The sequence below is a fragment of the Lepeophtheirus salmonis genome, chromosome 4 (genome assembly GCF_016086655.4).
Source record: "Lepeophtheirus salmonis chromosome 4, UVic_Lsal_1.4, whole genome shotgun sequence".
Lineage (NCBI taxonomy): Eukaryota > Metazoa > Arthropoda > Copepoda > Siphonostomatoida > Caligidae > Lepeophtheirus > Lepeophtheirus salmonis.
In genome coordinates, this window is record NC_052134.2 from 27,137,162 (window position 1) to 27,154,657 (window position 17,496).

General features: G+C 27.9%; 1 protein-coding gene across 1 annotated transcript; it reads left to right on the forward strand.

Annotated features, from left to right (window-relative positions):
* The first annotated feature begins 454 nt into the window (after window positions 1-454).
* LOC121116285 (FMRFamide receptor) lies at window positions 455-14,803 on the forward strand. The gene is made up of 6 exons (XM_040710528.2): window positions 455-649; window positions 3,069-3,294; window positions 11,770-11,963; window positions 12,078-12,487; window positions 13,975-14,114; window positions 14,171-14,803. The coding sequence occupies exons 2-6, from the start codon at window positions 3,110-3,112 to the stop codon at window positions 14,403-14,405; spliced, it is 1,164 nt and encodes a 387-aa protein (XP_040566462.1). The 5' UTR covers window positions 455-649; window positions 3,069-3,109; the 3' UTR covers window positions 14,406-14,803.
* Window positions 14,804-17,496: the final 2,693 nt, after the last annotated feature.

Genomic DNA, 17,496 nt, shown 5'->3' on the forward strand with positions numbered 1-17,496 from the left:
CCATTCAGTAAAGAGTCAGAGCACAATTTTCATATGATTTATTTTAAAGACCAAACTAAGTATAAAAAGAGCCCATACAACAACAACGTTTTGCTTTTTAATAACTAAACTGTTTTTTCGGTACAATAATCCAATTTACCTTCAGTTAGCGACAGCGTATCAAAATTAATAAGAGTCAAAATTTAATAAATTTATACTTAAGAAATGTTATTCAAAAAAATATTTTTATCCATATGTTCTACCTTTATTACCCATACGAAATGAATTTTTTTTCAACAAATTTTAGATTTTAAGTATTTTCAGGTTGAAAAAAAAAAAATTTATTAGACGATTGGCAAAAAAAATATTGTATCATAATTTTCTCTGAAGGCAAATAAACAAGAAAGGAGAAGAGACGTTCGCAGGTTCTCCGTTTATTTTTTCTTCTTGTAAAAAGTTCTCAAACATACGAACTATATACACATTGTGAGCACGACGTATACACATATAATGTGTATTTGCTGCAAGATTGAAGGAAGGGAAAAATACGAACTTTACTTATATTGAAGTTGGAACCTCCATGTTTGAAAAAATGCATTTGCGTAAATTCAGAAAGTGATAGTTTTAAATTCAGTAAAAGCTGTCTCGTTGCATTTCTTCCCCGCATATTGTAAGTTATTACTGCTTGTTAAATTATATATAATGTGTTTAAGTATAGCGTACATAGATTATCACTAACCATTATTTAGCACCTTTAAATTATTCAAATACCTATTACATACCATCTATTAAATTGTAAGTTAATGAAACTTTATTAATGTAAGTTTATAGTTTGCTTTTTTTCTATTATAATTTTTTGGCAAGAATTAATATAACGTCAAACAGATAAATTTTTTAATCTAATATTTGAATGGGCCACAGACCCTATTAACTTAAATTTTATAAAAATGACTCTATAAAACAAATCTATTAAATACTTTTTTTTAAAGTTTTAGTCCCAATCTTATTTCTCAAAGGATATCTGCTTAAAAAGGCCAATCTGGCAACCTTATAAGAGACTCAGAAAATACAAGATGACGTTAAATATTTTTCAATATTTCTACGTATTATCTTATTTGATTTTCTTTAATTATGAATGGCAATCTTTGCAATCCTTAAATTTAACTTGTGGATACTTGAAAGTAATTACTCAAATTAATTTAAAAATAGAAACGGGTGATCTTATATATGAAGAATACCAATTTGAAATTTCGACTCTTTTAATAGACAAATAACATATCAATTTATTATTTGTTGCGTTTGTATGTACTGGGACAGTAGTTATTAAACTTTTTATAGTGTGTACTATATTAGAAAATATTAAATTTTCAATTAACAATATGATGATCAAACTAAATATTCAAGACCAGAGGCCTACAACGTTCCTTCACTAAAACCACCGTATGAGTAAATCTTCAGATTTTTCATATTTCATGTTTTTTAATCAACGTTAAAAGTTGTAAACCAAAAACGCATTAAATTTTATGACATTTTTTAAACAAAAAGCAATGATATTTACTTAAAAAATTTAATAAAAATGGTTTATCAACAAAGATTAGTATTTCTCATAGAAATTTTTATAGATATACCTACAAATACATAAACAAAGTATGTTTCCAAATACTTTAAATCTTAAATGATAAAAGTTATCTAAACATAGATAAATGAAATAAATTTTTAATTGATAGGTTTCATTAAAAAATAAATATAACAAATTCTAATTTTTAAGGCTTAAGTAAAAAAAAAAGTTATTTTTACAGAAAGGTTTTTTTTAATGATTAATTATCTGCTTTAATCCTTGCTTCAGCAAATAATTTTTTTTTCTTAATAATTCCATTACATAACCGAAAAATTACTACACATTTCAAAACATCAAAGTTCACGTTCATTAGTTGTTAGTGTTTTAATTGTATATTGCAACCTTCCTTCTAAAAAGAAACAGAAAAAAGGTCCAAACTAATATGGTAGTTAGTAGTGTTAGGTTATGGTTGGAAAATTCTAAATCGCTCTGAAACAAGATCCAGATCGATCTCGTAAGTAAATTTGGGTACAAAAAAAAAACGTCCTTCATACGGTCTTACAAATAAAAATGACATTTTTTTAAGAAAGAGGAAAACATTTTTTTAAGTAAATTTCAGTTTACTGTCAAAATTTCGGTCCACGGTTTCAAACTACGATATGTACCAAAACATATATATTCAGTATAGTATTCAGACCAAACCAGAAAAAAGTACCAATTTTCAACAATAGTAGTTGGCCGATTCTTCAAGATCAAAATAACAAAATTATAGTTTACCTTTAACTACAGACATGCAACTTCATTATAATAAAAAGAGCGCCTTAAAAAAGTACAAAAATCCTTAAAGATATGTTGCTTGTTTTTTTGTTTTTTTTTAATTTTTGTTAAGCTATGAAGGTTTATTAAAATGTTATTTTCTGTATACCACAAAAATAAGAAGGTTATATTTAATTTTTTCGAGATAAACGCATTCAAAAACATATAATCCCAATTCAAGGTTAAAAATTTGATAACAAGTGATGATAAAAGGTAGAAAGTTGTTCAAATCTTAACAAAGGGTCTTTCAAATTAAATAAATCAACGTTTTGAATGATAAAAGGGACAAATAAATAGAAAATCGACATTAGACAACAAAATACAAATTAAATTAGTATATAAAAGGGTAACGCAGGGTTAAATATTTTAGGAAGAAATGTACATAATTAATATTTTTATTTTCATTTACACATTATATAAACTGTTTACAACTGCTTCTATTTAAACCATTTTCACATTAGTTTAATTTTATAGGAACTAATTTTCACTCAAAAAACTTGAATGTTGTTAACATTATAATGATTACATTTGTAGATATGTATGTACACGAAGTTTCCTAAAATAATATCTTGAAATAAATAAATAAAGCTTTTTTAATATTACATTGTAGTTGTCATTTTTAATAAACATACATATATGTACAATAAATTTGAAATCTTTTTTTTTTCATGAATCAATTTATTTATTTTCTCAATAACATTCAAGACATATGTAGTTAAAGTTACTTACTTTAAAGAATCATACAAGCAACTCCGTATGAATCCAAATTTTGAAGCTCCAACAGTCCTGACGATAGGATGTTTTGGTATAATTTGCAACGTCATATGTTTAATTGTACTACAAAAAAGTGAACTCAAGCTATCTGTTCAATTTACAACACTGTTAATAGTTCAAAGCTTCTTTGATCTCATGTATCTCCTTTTTTCTACTCCTCTCTTCAGGTAAGAATTTTGATAATATTTGAATAATGATCATATTTATCCGTATATTAGATATTTCCGTTTTAGGGGGGGGGGGCGGAATTCACCAGGAGAAAAGATCTTTTATGCTTAGGATAATCAAAAACTAACTTTGGCAAAGGTTCCAGCCTTTCAGATCATTTAAATTTGAAAAAAATATATATAAGATGTTTGTGTCGAAATTGACCATTTTTAAACCTCTTGTACCGTCTTAAATATGGTATTTTAAGTCAAAATCTGTATCATTTTTTTAGTATTTAGATTTATCAGTTAGAAATATTATGTTCCTTTTTTTAATAATTTAAGGAGAATAATAATTGACCGTTTCCCTGTTTATACAAAGATAAAAAGAAGTTATATATCAAAATTAAATCCTAGTTGAAGAAATAGCTGTTGAACAAAAAGGAGGAAATATAGATATTTATATTTGGTTGCAAATTTTGCAATCATTAAAATTAACCGAATTTTTACACGTTTCCTATAATATACCCTTAACCTATCCCTAGAGCGTATCTATATTTTTTAATTAATTATGATTGATTGTTCATTTATGTCAGTTATATTCAAATATTTACAAACTTAAACAAATTGACTAACCCTTCTTATATTTTAATGAAATAACTCTAATTTAATAAATGTCAAATTTTAAATGAATAAGCTAAATTTAGAATGAATAATATACTTCTAAAATTGTTTCTGCAACAGTATTAATATAAAATACAAATTAAAGACTTTGATGTATTGGAAGAAAACAATTCTTATTCACTAATTTTGCCATGAAGAGTATACACTAAGGATATACACATCATTGTGTTTATTATACATATAATATTTTAAAAGTATTCCCATATAAATATAAATTATTATTGATTAAATTAGATTTTTATTAAAGAAACCATGGCAAGTTGAAATTTATATTCTAAAAAAAGTTATTCAATTGAAATAAGAAATTTATTTTGTAAAAAAAAATCGCCAAATATGTTAAATGAATAAAAATCATAAATGCTTTATGGTGATTTATCAATCATGATCAAATTTACTTATTATTATTTTACTGAAAATGTTCCTTTTGACTCATTTTCCTAGACTGCATTTTTCAAGCCATAAAATTGTTTTTTCACTAAAATTTATTTTAACTTAAAATTTATATAATAACTATGTAAATAGTCACTTTTTCCATATTTAAGGTATTTCTTTACTTTTTATCACACTTTATATTTTATTATGTATATATATATTGTTAGAAAATATATAAATAAGGTGAATTACTTAAATTCAAGTATGTATCAATTATCTAACAATAATATAGAATTTTATTTTTTGAACTAGGTATAAGATTAAACGTGTGAAAGACTAGAAAAAGTTGCAAAAATATTTAATATTTAGTTTAATATTGCAAATGTATATTATAATCCTCAATTGTAAAGAAGAACTCATCTTTTTTTCAAATTTTCTTGAAAGTATTGGATAAAAACTGGGTTGAAAGATAAAAGTACGTTTCTTAATAGCGTAGTATTTTGTAATAATGTAGTCAGTTTACCATTATTTTTGTTAGAACTTATAACATTTGAATAACTATTATAAGTACTCTGTAGATCGCAAAACCTCAACCTAAAAAAATGGAGTTATGCATATTAATTTGTTTCAAAGTTATGGTCAATTATGCATTTTTTAACATTTGTGTTACCTTGACTCGAAATCTAATGGCCTCTTACTGTAACCTTATATAATCTATGTACCAAGTTTATCAAAATCGATATACATATAACTTTAGGGTGACTAACAAATAAACAAAGGTAAAAATGTAAACTCCCTTCAACTTCTTTGGGGGAAGGTAAATATATGGAAAGTCTAGTTATTTCTTAAAAAAAATATTTTGCAAATTTCTAATTCTAATTCAATTTTTTAAACTTATGTAACCCTCGCTGTCTACGGAATGAGTTACTGCATTTGAGGGTTTGCATTCGAATGTTGTAACTTATTTATTTTGTATAAACTATTGACTTATGAAATCTATAAAACATAATCAAATATTATCAGACATATTGTATTATTTATTATTGTTTAAAATTTTGGCGTAATTAATCCAAATCTGTTCTGAGTATTTGAACTAAAACCATTATTGTTGCAACTGGTCCTGGTATATCCTACATATGCTGTATGTATGTACGTTTGAGTACAGAGAAAATCTTACATACGACACAATAAATTTTGGATTGTATAACATTTTTTCTTTATATAGTCTATTTAAGCCCGGTGTTGTTTGTCATGATCCATGAAATTTTACTAGTAGTTACAAATCTCTTGTACTTATTTTTTTAGATTCCGTCCTGTGTCCACACATAGTCACACTCCAGGTGGTTGGTTTTCAGCCATGGTAAGATGGTGTACATATGTACCTTATGCTAGACCCCCTGGGTGGTTTTCTGTCCATCCTTGTAAAAGAACAGAGACATTTCGTTTCCATCAGAGGTCACAACACCGAGGACCATTGTTTGGGCTAGTTATTTGGTGTGGTAAACCGTCTGAACCTATTTTTTTTTTTTTTTTTTTTACTACCGAAGTCCTGCTTTATTAATATTCCGGTCTTGTTTAATACAGGAAAACTTCAATATAAATATCTCCATTTGAATACATTATACATAATCTTAAGTAAAAACAAAACAGAAATTCATTCATACTAATTATCTAAATAAAATTTGGGGATTTTTAAATACATCTGTAATATTAAAAATACTTAAGTGTCAATCCTAGATAAGAAAAATAAAATATGACATTTTTGTAATTAACAAAATAAAACACATTAAACAAAAATGAAAAAAACAGCTACTCAACACTTTTCATTTTGTTTATCAAACCGTCCTTTTTATTTTTTGTTTGGGGGTCTTTGAGGATATAAATTTATATAAAATTAATATAAATTTGGTTTAAATATAGTTTATAATGTCCTCTACTGGTCCTACATATATAAAAGAAAAGTGACTCGGTTTTAAGATTTTTCTGAACTTCTGAAATAATTTGAGGGACAGTTTAACACGGGTATATTCTGTCTTGACACATTCTGCGAGCTATTGAGACTTGGTGTCTATCTTCAAACCTTGCAGAAGTAGCATTGTCTCTCTTCTGGAGATCTACCAAATATATTTCCTGTTATGAGAGTATTGGTCATTATACGGTATTTCATCCTATATAACGAGTAATCAAAAAGTATATTGTATAGACTTTTTATTATTGTGGCTGTAGAAGCAGTTTTACCAAGTGCATCTCCCTTTCTCCCAACCTGTATCGAAATATGCTTTTTGACCTCATCTGGTAACTGTAATCAGCGTATTTTTTGTCAACCTCATAAAATTAAAAAAAAACAAAACAATGTCTAGGACCTAAAAGTAATGTTTCTTAAAATTGATTCTCTCTCTAGGACTTCAGTAAAAGATTGATCGTTGTTCGGTTCAAAATTTCGCTAAGAAAGTCGATTTTCTTCTTTATTGAAGTGTTTTGAATGTCATTTAATGTTTGATTCTGTTTTGTTGGCCCTTGCTATTTCATTAGGGGAAGGATTCTCGAAATTAAAAATTTGTTTATATTTGCTACGCATTCCCAGAATGATTTGATAGATCCCAGGACATCTATTGTTTTGTAAGGGCTTTCCCCCCTGACATCATTGAATGTACCATCCTACGATGCTCAAGTTGAATAGTCGCCACATGACTAGTTTTGCCAAAGAAACATGCGACCATTTGCTTCGAAGTGCTTCTTCCTCGAACAACTTTCGTTGGATTTGGCTTGTCTCCGAAGACCCACAAGGTCGATTGTTGTTTTGTTTCAGACTCGTACGCATAGATCCATGATTGGTTAACTGTGACCATCTTATAAACGTCTTTTGAAGCACCAAAAGTGTATTTTTTCAACATTCCTTTGCACCAATGGGCACGAGCCTTCTCTTGAGCTATTGTCAAATTGTACAGGATCCAACAAGAACAAACCTTTTTTACAGCCAGGTGTACATGCAATATCTAATGTATGCTAGTGGTAGAAATGCCAAGGCTGCTTTTATCCCATGGTATGTCACATGACGATCTTGCATTATCACTTCACGCATGACATCAATGTTCCCTGGCACAACGAACGTTTTTGGACACCCTTCACGGAATTCGCCTTTAAGTGAGCGTCAGACACGGTTCAATTCATTGAACCAGTTTTTTACAATGCTATAGGATGGTGATTCATTGCCATACAAAGATTTAAGTTCATCAATGCGCTTTTGTGGTGATAATCCATGTGAAAAATGATTGCACGAAAATGTTCACGACTTAATTCAATTTTTTTGCCAAATTAATTTTTTCATGTGACTGTAAACAACACAATAATGGTCGTACGTAAAAACATTCTGAGTACGATTATGCTTCGAAATGTCAAACTTACCAAAGGAAATGTCCAATTGCACCTGGCAACACTTAGTGTAGCAAGAAATATATATAGCAGCCTACGTATAAAACACGTTAAGTTTATATTACTCAGAAAAATAAATTATGACCCCCATTGAAGGAAGATTCGGATAGTATCGTCAATTTTGGGGTGGATATTATTTTTTTAGTTGCAGACATTTTTTTACAAATGAACCTAAAAGTTGAATTAGGTCCTTATTGAAAATGAACATTAGGTCCTCATTGAAAATGAACATTAGGTCCTTAAGTGAATTAAAACAAAAATTCTCACTCAGCTTTTCCTTACAACACGTTGAAGATAATTTAAAAACATTTTTGTGAATGATTTCTCATATAGATATCACAGACTTGGATTAGGTTACCAAAATACAAAATGTAATTTATTATGTCAGCAGATTGGTAGCCTTTAGCATAATGAAATGTTTACAAACATAACGTTGTACTGAATTGGTCTGTTCATCAGAAAATGAACATTATCTTTTAAATTCATTTTTGGATGCGATGGATACAGGTGGGCTCAAAAGACCAACAGAGGTAATCTACTTGACTAGGATTCATCTTTATCAAATATTACATAAACTTTTTCAAGTAAATACTATAATAAACACATTATTTACATTTAAGAATCCAAAACATGTATTTACTGTTACTGTAAATACTTTAATAAAGAAAGAAAAACATTTGTTTTGGATAATGACAGCAAAATGTAAAATAATCACTAATTTAATAAATTTTTAGATAAAATATCTTGTACAATTTGTTTGTAAATTTTTTCTTATGAAATAAACATCCAAAATTATTCTGCCAGAAAAAGAAAGAATTTATCAGAGAAAAGTAAGTCTGTTTTTAACGAATTTATAACCTTCAATCATTAAATTCATAAATTTCGATTGAGTTCCTATTTATAAATAAATAAATATACTAAGTAAAGTTGTAAACAATCTAATTTTTTTTACAAGTTTCATATAAATCATTCAATTTCATTAATCATATAACTATTATAAATATTCGCATAACATAACATAATATCTATTAATAGTTATGTTCTCTAATTGATTTCAATAAATGGTGAGCTGCTTTGTTGATTATAGAAATATTCAGAAGTTGATGAATGAATCACACTCATATTTAATTAATCTTTTGGGTTCGAAAATTAAAACAGTTGTTATAAAATTAGTATATAAAAATGTAGTGTAATACTAAAAGTAATACGAATCCAAATTAATTAACATCGTCATTGATAAATAGATAACCATTTTCTGGATGTAGCTCAAACATGATCCAATGACTTTTTATAGTTAAATACTATGGCATTAAGGTTAATCCGTCTCTATTAAGAATTATATTTAATAAGCAATTACAAAGTTATGAAAATATTTGAAAAAAGGCCTACGGAGGAGGAAAAAAAGTATTTGATGTCTTGCCAATTTTGTAAGTTTGCCCTCTGACAAAGAAAAAAACGGTTCATAATTATAATGGTGGGTTTATTTTAACAGTGAGGACAATTTTATTATATGAACAAAACAAAAGTGTTTGGAGGAAGAAAAATCCCCCCCGTTAAGCATTGGGCTGGAAACATTATGTTTTTGGAGTGTTTCTCTGCGAAGGGGATGACAACTTCAGCATATCGAGGGGAGGATGAACCATCCTCGGGATATCTTGGGTGATAATCTCCTTACCTCAGGGCAGGGAACGGAAAATTGATCTTCCAGAACGGCAATACCCCAAAACTTACTATCATTTCAAAAAAAGATGTTACTAAAAAAAGAAAAATCCCATTAATGTCAAGGAGTGGCCTGCCCAGTCTCCAGACCTAAATCTGATCGAAAATCTTTATAAGTGGGTAAACTTACAAAATCGATAAGAGACCAAATAGTAATTTTTCTACACTGTAGACTTATATTATTATAAAAAGTCATTGTGAATACGACCTATTATATTCAACCATAGATTATTAAGAATAAAATTTATCTTACCAGTTATGAGTCTAAATGATTCTCGTTGGAAGTAATATTCTATTGATTTTAAATTTTTCTACCAAAATTTTATTAACTAACAATAAATTAAGAAATATTCTCACACAAATAAAATAGCCAGTACACTTATTAAAAAAATGTGACACGACTTCTTGAATATTAGGGCGTGTAAAATATAATACAGACAACTTACCAAAATGAATGTACTGAGGATTTTTTTATTATTACTCGTTTATCAACTCTTGCTATCGGAAACCAATATAATAAGCATTTTCAGAATTCTTAGCAACAGTCATTAAACCATTGTTTTTATCAAACAAAAATCATATTATTACTTTTTTATTAATTGTAAGATATACAAAATAACTTTAAGTTGGTAAAAAATAAGGAAGGTAAAAAAAGAGTGTCTATTCCATGTATATATGTACTGACCCATGTCTCTAATTAAGTCAAATATTTTTGTAGTTTTCGAATATATTTATATAAACTGCATTCATGCACACATCTTTACTGCCCTTATATGAAAATAACTTATTAATTACTCAGATGTTTGTATTTTGTATTACATGATTAAAATATGTATATTTTGTTGCTTGTGAAAAAACAATATTGGACAACAAAAAAAAAAATATTTCCAAAATTAGATTATATAGAATTAGTTTTTATTCTTGGTAATGCCTTGCTTAGGATTTATCCGTATTTTAGCAATTTTTAATTGAAGTTTAGTCTATTTGATAATTTATTTTGCTTAAAAGTTTGGTTTTCCTTCTGATTTCTTGGATTTTTTCAATGTGAGGGTTGAGGCATACACCGGTAGCTACAAAAATGTAATATTATAGCAATTATATTACATACATAATACACGCAATCTCATCAAAACTGATGGAAATTTATTTAATTTCTAAAATGAACAAAAGGTAGTTTATAAAATTTATTTTTTCTCGATGTTTTATATTTATACGAGTATTTTGTAGCATTTTAATTGATATTTACGATTACAAGATACATTGAATACTTTAAAAAATGTTAAAAATTATAAAATAATGTAATTATTTTAATCCTTCAACAGTATATCATGAAATTAAGTAAGATTTATTTTTGTTGTTATTTTTTTACCAAACTTATTTAACGCCTTATAGAAAGGATGTTCCCAAATAAACGGTTCATAAAAAATCATTACGAGACAAAATGGAATAGTAAGGAACATATAAAGAAGGAATAATACTCAACAAGTAAAACGAATACTTGAAAAAATATCCGACTTCTTAATCTAAAGTTATAAATAATAACCACCTTAAAATTCGCCATTTATAACTTTGAATATTCAAATTTCATTATTATAAATTAACAAATAAGGTTATTACAGGAGAAATACACAAACCATGGCCACATTCTGATTAATTTTGATATTAGGTTCTATATTGATAGGCACTAAATTTGAAGCGTAAATATCTATGAAAAAGGAAGCTCTAGTTCAGGTTCAACCTTGATCCTTTTTCGATTTTTTGATTAAAAAATCACACGAGGCAGACACGCCTAATAAAACTAAATTGCCTTTCTATTTTAAAAGGGGTTTATATTTTTTTTTTTAAATATAATTCACAGAACTTTAAAAAAATATATGTATTACCTTAAACAGTTTCATCATCCAAAAAATAGATTTAGTTTTGCAACTAAGTACAGTTTCTATAAGAAGCAAACTCTATTTTTTTTAATGAAACCATAAATATTTACGATTCAAAAGAGTCCCTTTGTTATATAATCAATTGAATAAGTAACTTAAATGATTTGTAAAAAGGTTACATTGTTTAGACTTGTCTTATTGATTTGTTTTTCAACGTAAAAATATCCAAATTATTAGTTACTCAATTTTTTCATATACCTTATGCAAAAATGTATAATCTATGTCTCATGTCCTTGTTTGGCATAATTACAATAACAAAACAAAAAAAGTGTTTGGATGTGTTTTTATAATAAACGATAAACGTTGTTGCTTTTTGTAATAAAGTTTTAAAAATAACTATGATGTTTTCTAGTATTCCAATGCTTTGGCCATCTTTTTCCCAAAAGTATATGATAACCTTCATCACACCTAAGATACTTTTTCCGTTTGTACAAATTTTTGTAACGGGAAGTACCTATAATACAATAGCTGTGGCGGTTGAAAGACTCCAAAGTGTCAAGAGACTCAATACAGAAAGCCATTTTCCAGTCAAGATTGTTATTATAGGTAAGGAATTATTATCTTAAAACTGGATGTCATACATCAAGTATAAATAATTTTCTGATGTAGGATATTTAATCAAATATCTGATGCCATTTTCTTTCTTCTTATTCATTGTAGGAGTATTTTTTCTGTCCATCCTGTATAATATTCCGCGCTTTTTTGAACTGGAGTCCCATAAAGAAATGGAGGCAGTGCTTGTACAAATCAACAACACTGGTAATGTAGTTGCTGACTATACTATTTACAACAAAGCTGTCGTAACACTACGTCACTCAACATCCTACAATTTCACCTACTTTATCTACTACAACCTGATTTTTTCATTTATTGTCATGCTAATAATTCCCGTCATATCCCTTGCATTCCTCAATTTCATAATTTGGAAGGAACTAAAGGTCATAAGTGCTCTCAAACAAAGACTTGGACAAAAGGAAAGGAGCAATGTCCGAGCTACTTGGTCTCTTATTGCCGTAGTGGTACTTTATTTCGTCTCTCACGGACTAAAACATTTTGTCAATACATATCAGGTAAGAATAAAACATACCTTGGAGTAAAAATAAAAGTATATGAATGTATTAATTACAACATATTGAAACATTTATATAGGTATCTGTTTACACACATATGTAATTGCTAAATACATGTGTGGCAACACCAATGACACAAATGATAAAACTGAATGTTTTAAGTGTATTATAATCTAATTGTCAATATATAATATATTACAGTCAACAATATAAAATGACCTCAGAATTTTTTCTTTTTAGGATAAAGATGTTCTGTTTTTATTTGATACACCAACATCAAAACAATAATCCAATTTACATATTGTTATGTCATGTATACATACAGTCCAATATGGGTCAATCATATGCATTTTATTCAAATTTATGGAAGGAAATGAAAATACCCGATAATGTTAGATATATTTAATACCTTAATATTAATATTAATACTGATTTTTTTTTGGTTTTTTGTATTTTCCAACTTAAAATGTGAAAGATTGATCATTCATATATATCTCGTAGAAAAATAACATCTTTATGGTTTAATATTCAAAGGTAATATGTTATTCCTTTATTCATGGTGTCTTTGGAATCCCCAGTTTTATAAACGTATACATTTTTGTATTCACCTACGTTATTTTTTATTTTTTTTGTGCTCTTCCTTGACTCGTTTGATCATACTTTCTGGTTTAAGTGAATAAATTCTAATATAACTGGAATACTTATGTTGACCCGTTAAGCGTTATGTCTATGTATAAGTAATTCTATACGTATGATTTATACATATAATTTATGATGGCATCACATAATTTCGATTGTTTATTAGTTTGGTAGGTCATTGTCCCTATTTTTTGTCTGTAGAAAAAGATTCAAGATGACATGAAGGAAGTAGTTATTTTCTCATTTTACAAGAAGTGAAACAGGAACTGCTCACTTTTGTCATTCTAGCAACTGCAAGCCTATAAAACCCCATGGCATCACACACTCCCACTAAATAAATTGCATCGAAAATGTTATTTGTCTCATTATTTATAAGAATGTTTATAATGGAACCTTATCATCACAGATGAAAATAGTATCATAATGGATGAGGGAAAAGGATTTTTGTAGTTGCTACTTGAGAAGATGTTGTTTTTTTTTTTTAAATCTGATATCATAATTCTTTTCTACAAAAAGATACCAATAATTTGAAGGACAAAAATACACACTAAATATATGTTGCGAAGTCATAAATGTAAGTCCTTGTTAGAATTGAGGATTGGCATTCTAGTAGCTCCTTTCTATATAGGAAAACTAGATACAGAATAAGGTATGTGTATATTTTCACGACAGCTATGATGCTTTTCTCCTTAACATTCTTCATATTGTCTGAAAGCCCCATGGGGATATAAATTTTATCTCTCTTGGGGTGATCACGTTAATTTTCGGTTCCTTTTTTTTACATACTGATATATCTAATTTTTAACAATGCTCATGATTAATAAACATAATGCTTATTAAAATTGCAGGTCGTGGAAGGCTTACGGAAATGCACGGATATTTGTTTTAAATGGCCAGAATGGGTGAATCAATGTACAACATATAGTCATATATTCCTGGCTGTTGGATCTTCAGTAAATATACTATTATACTGCGCTTGTGATAGAAGGTGAATAATATATTTCAAAATATATATTTAAAAAATTATCAAAAATGAATTTACAGATTTTTTATTGTTGTACAAAAAACATTGAGGACATGGTTTATATGGCCAATTACGATAGACTCTGCAAGTAACTCAGGGATTGAAATCCCTGAGAACTGCCGTGAATCACCAGATGATGTTTTAAATAGTTCAGATAGCACACATTTTATGCCAAATAGAGACAGCACTAGTAATTTGGAAAATGATTCCGACCCTGCAAAAACAGTGTCCGTTATAATAGAGAAAAGAATTTAAGTTTAAAGAATACTATGAAAAGTACATAAATTAACAAGAAATTCTATATAATTATACTCGTATCTATGTATATTTACTCATTTATTTTGATAAACAATGTTGATTGTATAGTTAAGTAAATGTTTTATAAAGCACTATCGTTTCTGATGCTCAATTTCATGAATAAATACATGCATATATTTTGTTATTAAGCTTATGTAAACTCAATTGTGAATAAATAATTCATTTTCTATTTGATTAACTTAATAAATGTAAATATTAAATTAAACAAGCGAATCAGTTCTTACAAACAATCTCATTTTTGATTAGCACACTATTTTATGAAATGGTAATCATAACTTATTCTTTGATAATTGCATTTTACCATGATATTAATTGAACAATAAATATTTATTTTCGTCATTTCTGTAGAAAAAATTTAATAAACCCATATTTATTAGTGAGAGTTCTTATTTTTTGAAAAATAGTTATAAATCTGTAGCTAATTACATATTGAATCATTTCACTCTGAAATGGATTATTTCTCGGATACTAGAATCTCAATAATTTCAACATATGTATAGTTAGTTTTATCAAAGATTTACTCATTCAAAAAACGGGTGGCTGCCAATATTTACATATTTGGTTAATAAATAAACGTTATACTCAATTTATTATAGGTTTTATACGTTTTATTATATAAGTTCTTCTAAGAAACCGGAGATTTAGTAAGCCTTGTAAATAAGTTAAGTTAAAGTATATTGTAGGGGTCTGACAGAGTTGGCTATATAATTACTGTCCCAAAAGAAGGGGCATGTGATGTACCATAAGGTGGCTGCACCATGACCCGTTGCAATTATCATAAACTAGATATAAGTATCTCCCCTTCCTTGACTACATCAGTATGTATAATACATCATCTCGTGTATTTATGTCTCTGTGAATAAACTAATACTGAATACATCACAAGTTCCTAAAATTTTATGCTTTACATAATGTACTGAAAGAGTACCTTAGCCTATTTATTGTTTTTAAGTTTTAGGAAACATAGTATGAATAATAGCATAGCGCATATATTGCCCCAAAAATAAAATTATATAAACCTAATAAAAGATATAAAGTTTGATAATTCATAGTATGAACGATATATAATAATTTGAATCAAATTTTTATAAAACTAAAATATACCTATTTCACCCTTTTTAAAATATTTAATTTGTTGACATTCTTATTCTTTTGCTTTATATTATTTGAGACTAAAAAAATATTGTCCTATTTTTTAATTTAATCCCACGAAAAAATGATTTTTGGAAAGAAACATTAATTATTAATAATAATGATCTATTTAGCAGGTACAATAAAAAATTCCTACATATATATATTCACATTTTTGAGGAAAATTGTTGGGGTTGTAAAAAAAAAATGAAGTTGTACATATTTGCTTTGAATATTTTATTAAATAGGAGGTTTTTTGTTTTGTTTCAAATGTGTAACAAAAAGGTTTTATTTGTTAATATATATAGTATATGATTTGCAAAATCAATGCCAACCGCTATAACTGAAAAAGAACAATCAATACCAATATTTACATGGTGGAGATTAATAACTATCGTTACTTTTCATTATATTAAAAGTATAAAGCTCCCAATTGATAAGACTTAAGGATGTAGTTTTTTAAGCTTAATTAGAACTTAAAACTAAATAGAATAATAAAGCTGTACAGATGTTAGTTAAAGTTCATAGATTGCTATATTTTCAACAATGGGGCTCTTGAGAGACTTCCAATTTGAGTGAATAGTACTCAAGACATAGAAGTACAGAGGGTTAGGATCAAGGCTCTATGGATGCTAAATTTCCTTACCCTAGAATATTGGTTCTAATGATTCATCAGACAATTTATTTTTTATCGACTTGGTGTGTTTTGGTGTAAGAAGACACGTGACCTTACAGGAACACAAATTTTAGCTCTAGATAGTTTTCCTTGTACCAGGGATACATTTTTATGACCTTTCAGACCATAGAAAATATATCTTCATTTGCATTTATGAAAGTTGTGGGAGTATTTACTATACATTTAAAGGTAGTAGGGAATCAGGACGTCGGACTGTGGAAACTTTTGAGAAATCAACTTTTAGAGGATACCTATAGAGACCATTAAGATTGGTGATAAGGAACCAATTGTATTTTTAATCATCCTAATCGAAAAAGTGTTATATCAGAGCTACTTGTCTTGTTTTTTTGTTTGATAATTGTTTTGTTTTATTTGTTTGTTAAATTTTGCATTATAGCTGGAAATTGTATGAAATATATATTTGTATATATAAAGGGGGGTTTAAAGCTTATTATAACTAACTTACCTACTTCATGTCCGTTGAAAAATTAAATTTTTTAAAGATTTATTTACTTATCTGTCTTGTTGATACACACTATCGTATATTGGCCAATAGCTAGACCTATATATGTATATGCTCTGTGGTACAACTAGGTGGAGAAATTTCTCTTCTGTCAAAAATAATCCATACAATTTACATGAAGATAATTAGAAATATGGGAATATACTCAATTTGGATGGGAGAACCACAATTACAATAACGATTATATATTCCGGAATAACAGTAGGAACGAATATCACAAATACAACCCTCGATGCAATTCCTCCGGATTAGGCTACTGCACAAAGAGTTATCAGGAAATGCATATCTATATATCTGGGAGACTCATGAATAGATGTAACCCGGCAAAATTTAGGGAAAAGTTATTTTTCACTAACCTCAAAGTTCCTGCATCTCTGGAGGAATATGCAATCAATAAAGGAATTCTTATCGTTTATGATATTGATAGTTTTGTACCATTTGGGGACTGAAGATTTAAGTTTCCGATCGCGATATCCACATTATGCCTTGCTCTTGGCATCTTAAAATGAAAATTCCTTATTCATCAGATGTAAGGAAACAAATCTGTGATGATCATATCAAGCTTTTATGGGTCCAGGAAAACTGGAGAAAGAGAATATTAAATTCTAATGACACTCTACAGGCTTTCCTGGATTGCCCCGCTGTGGGTATTTTAAAGTACCTGGTAAAGTTAAATATAAAATAATTAAAACATATTA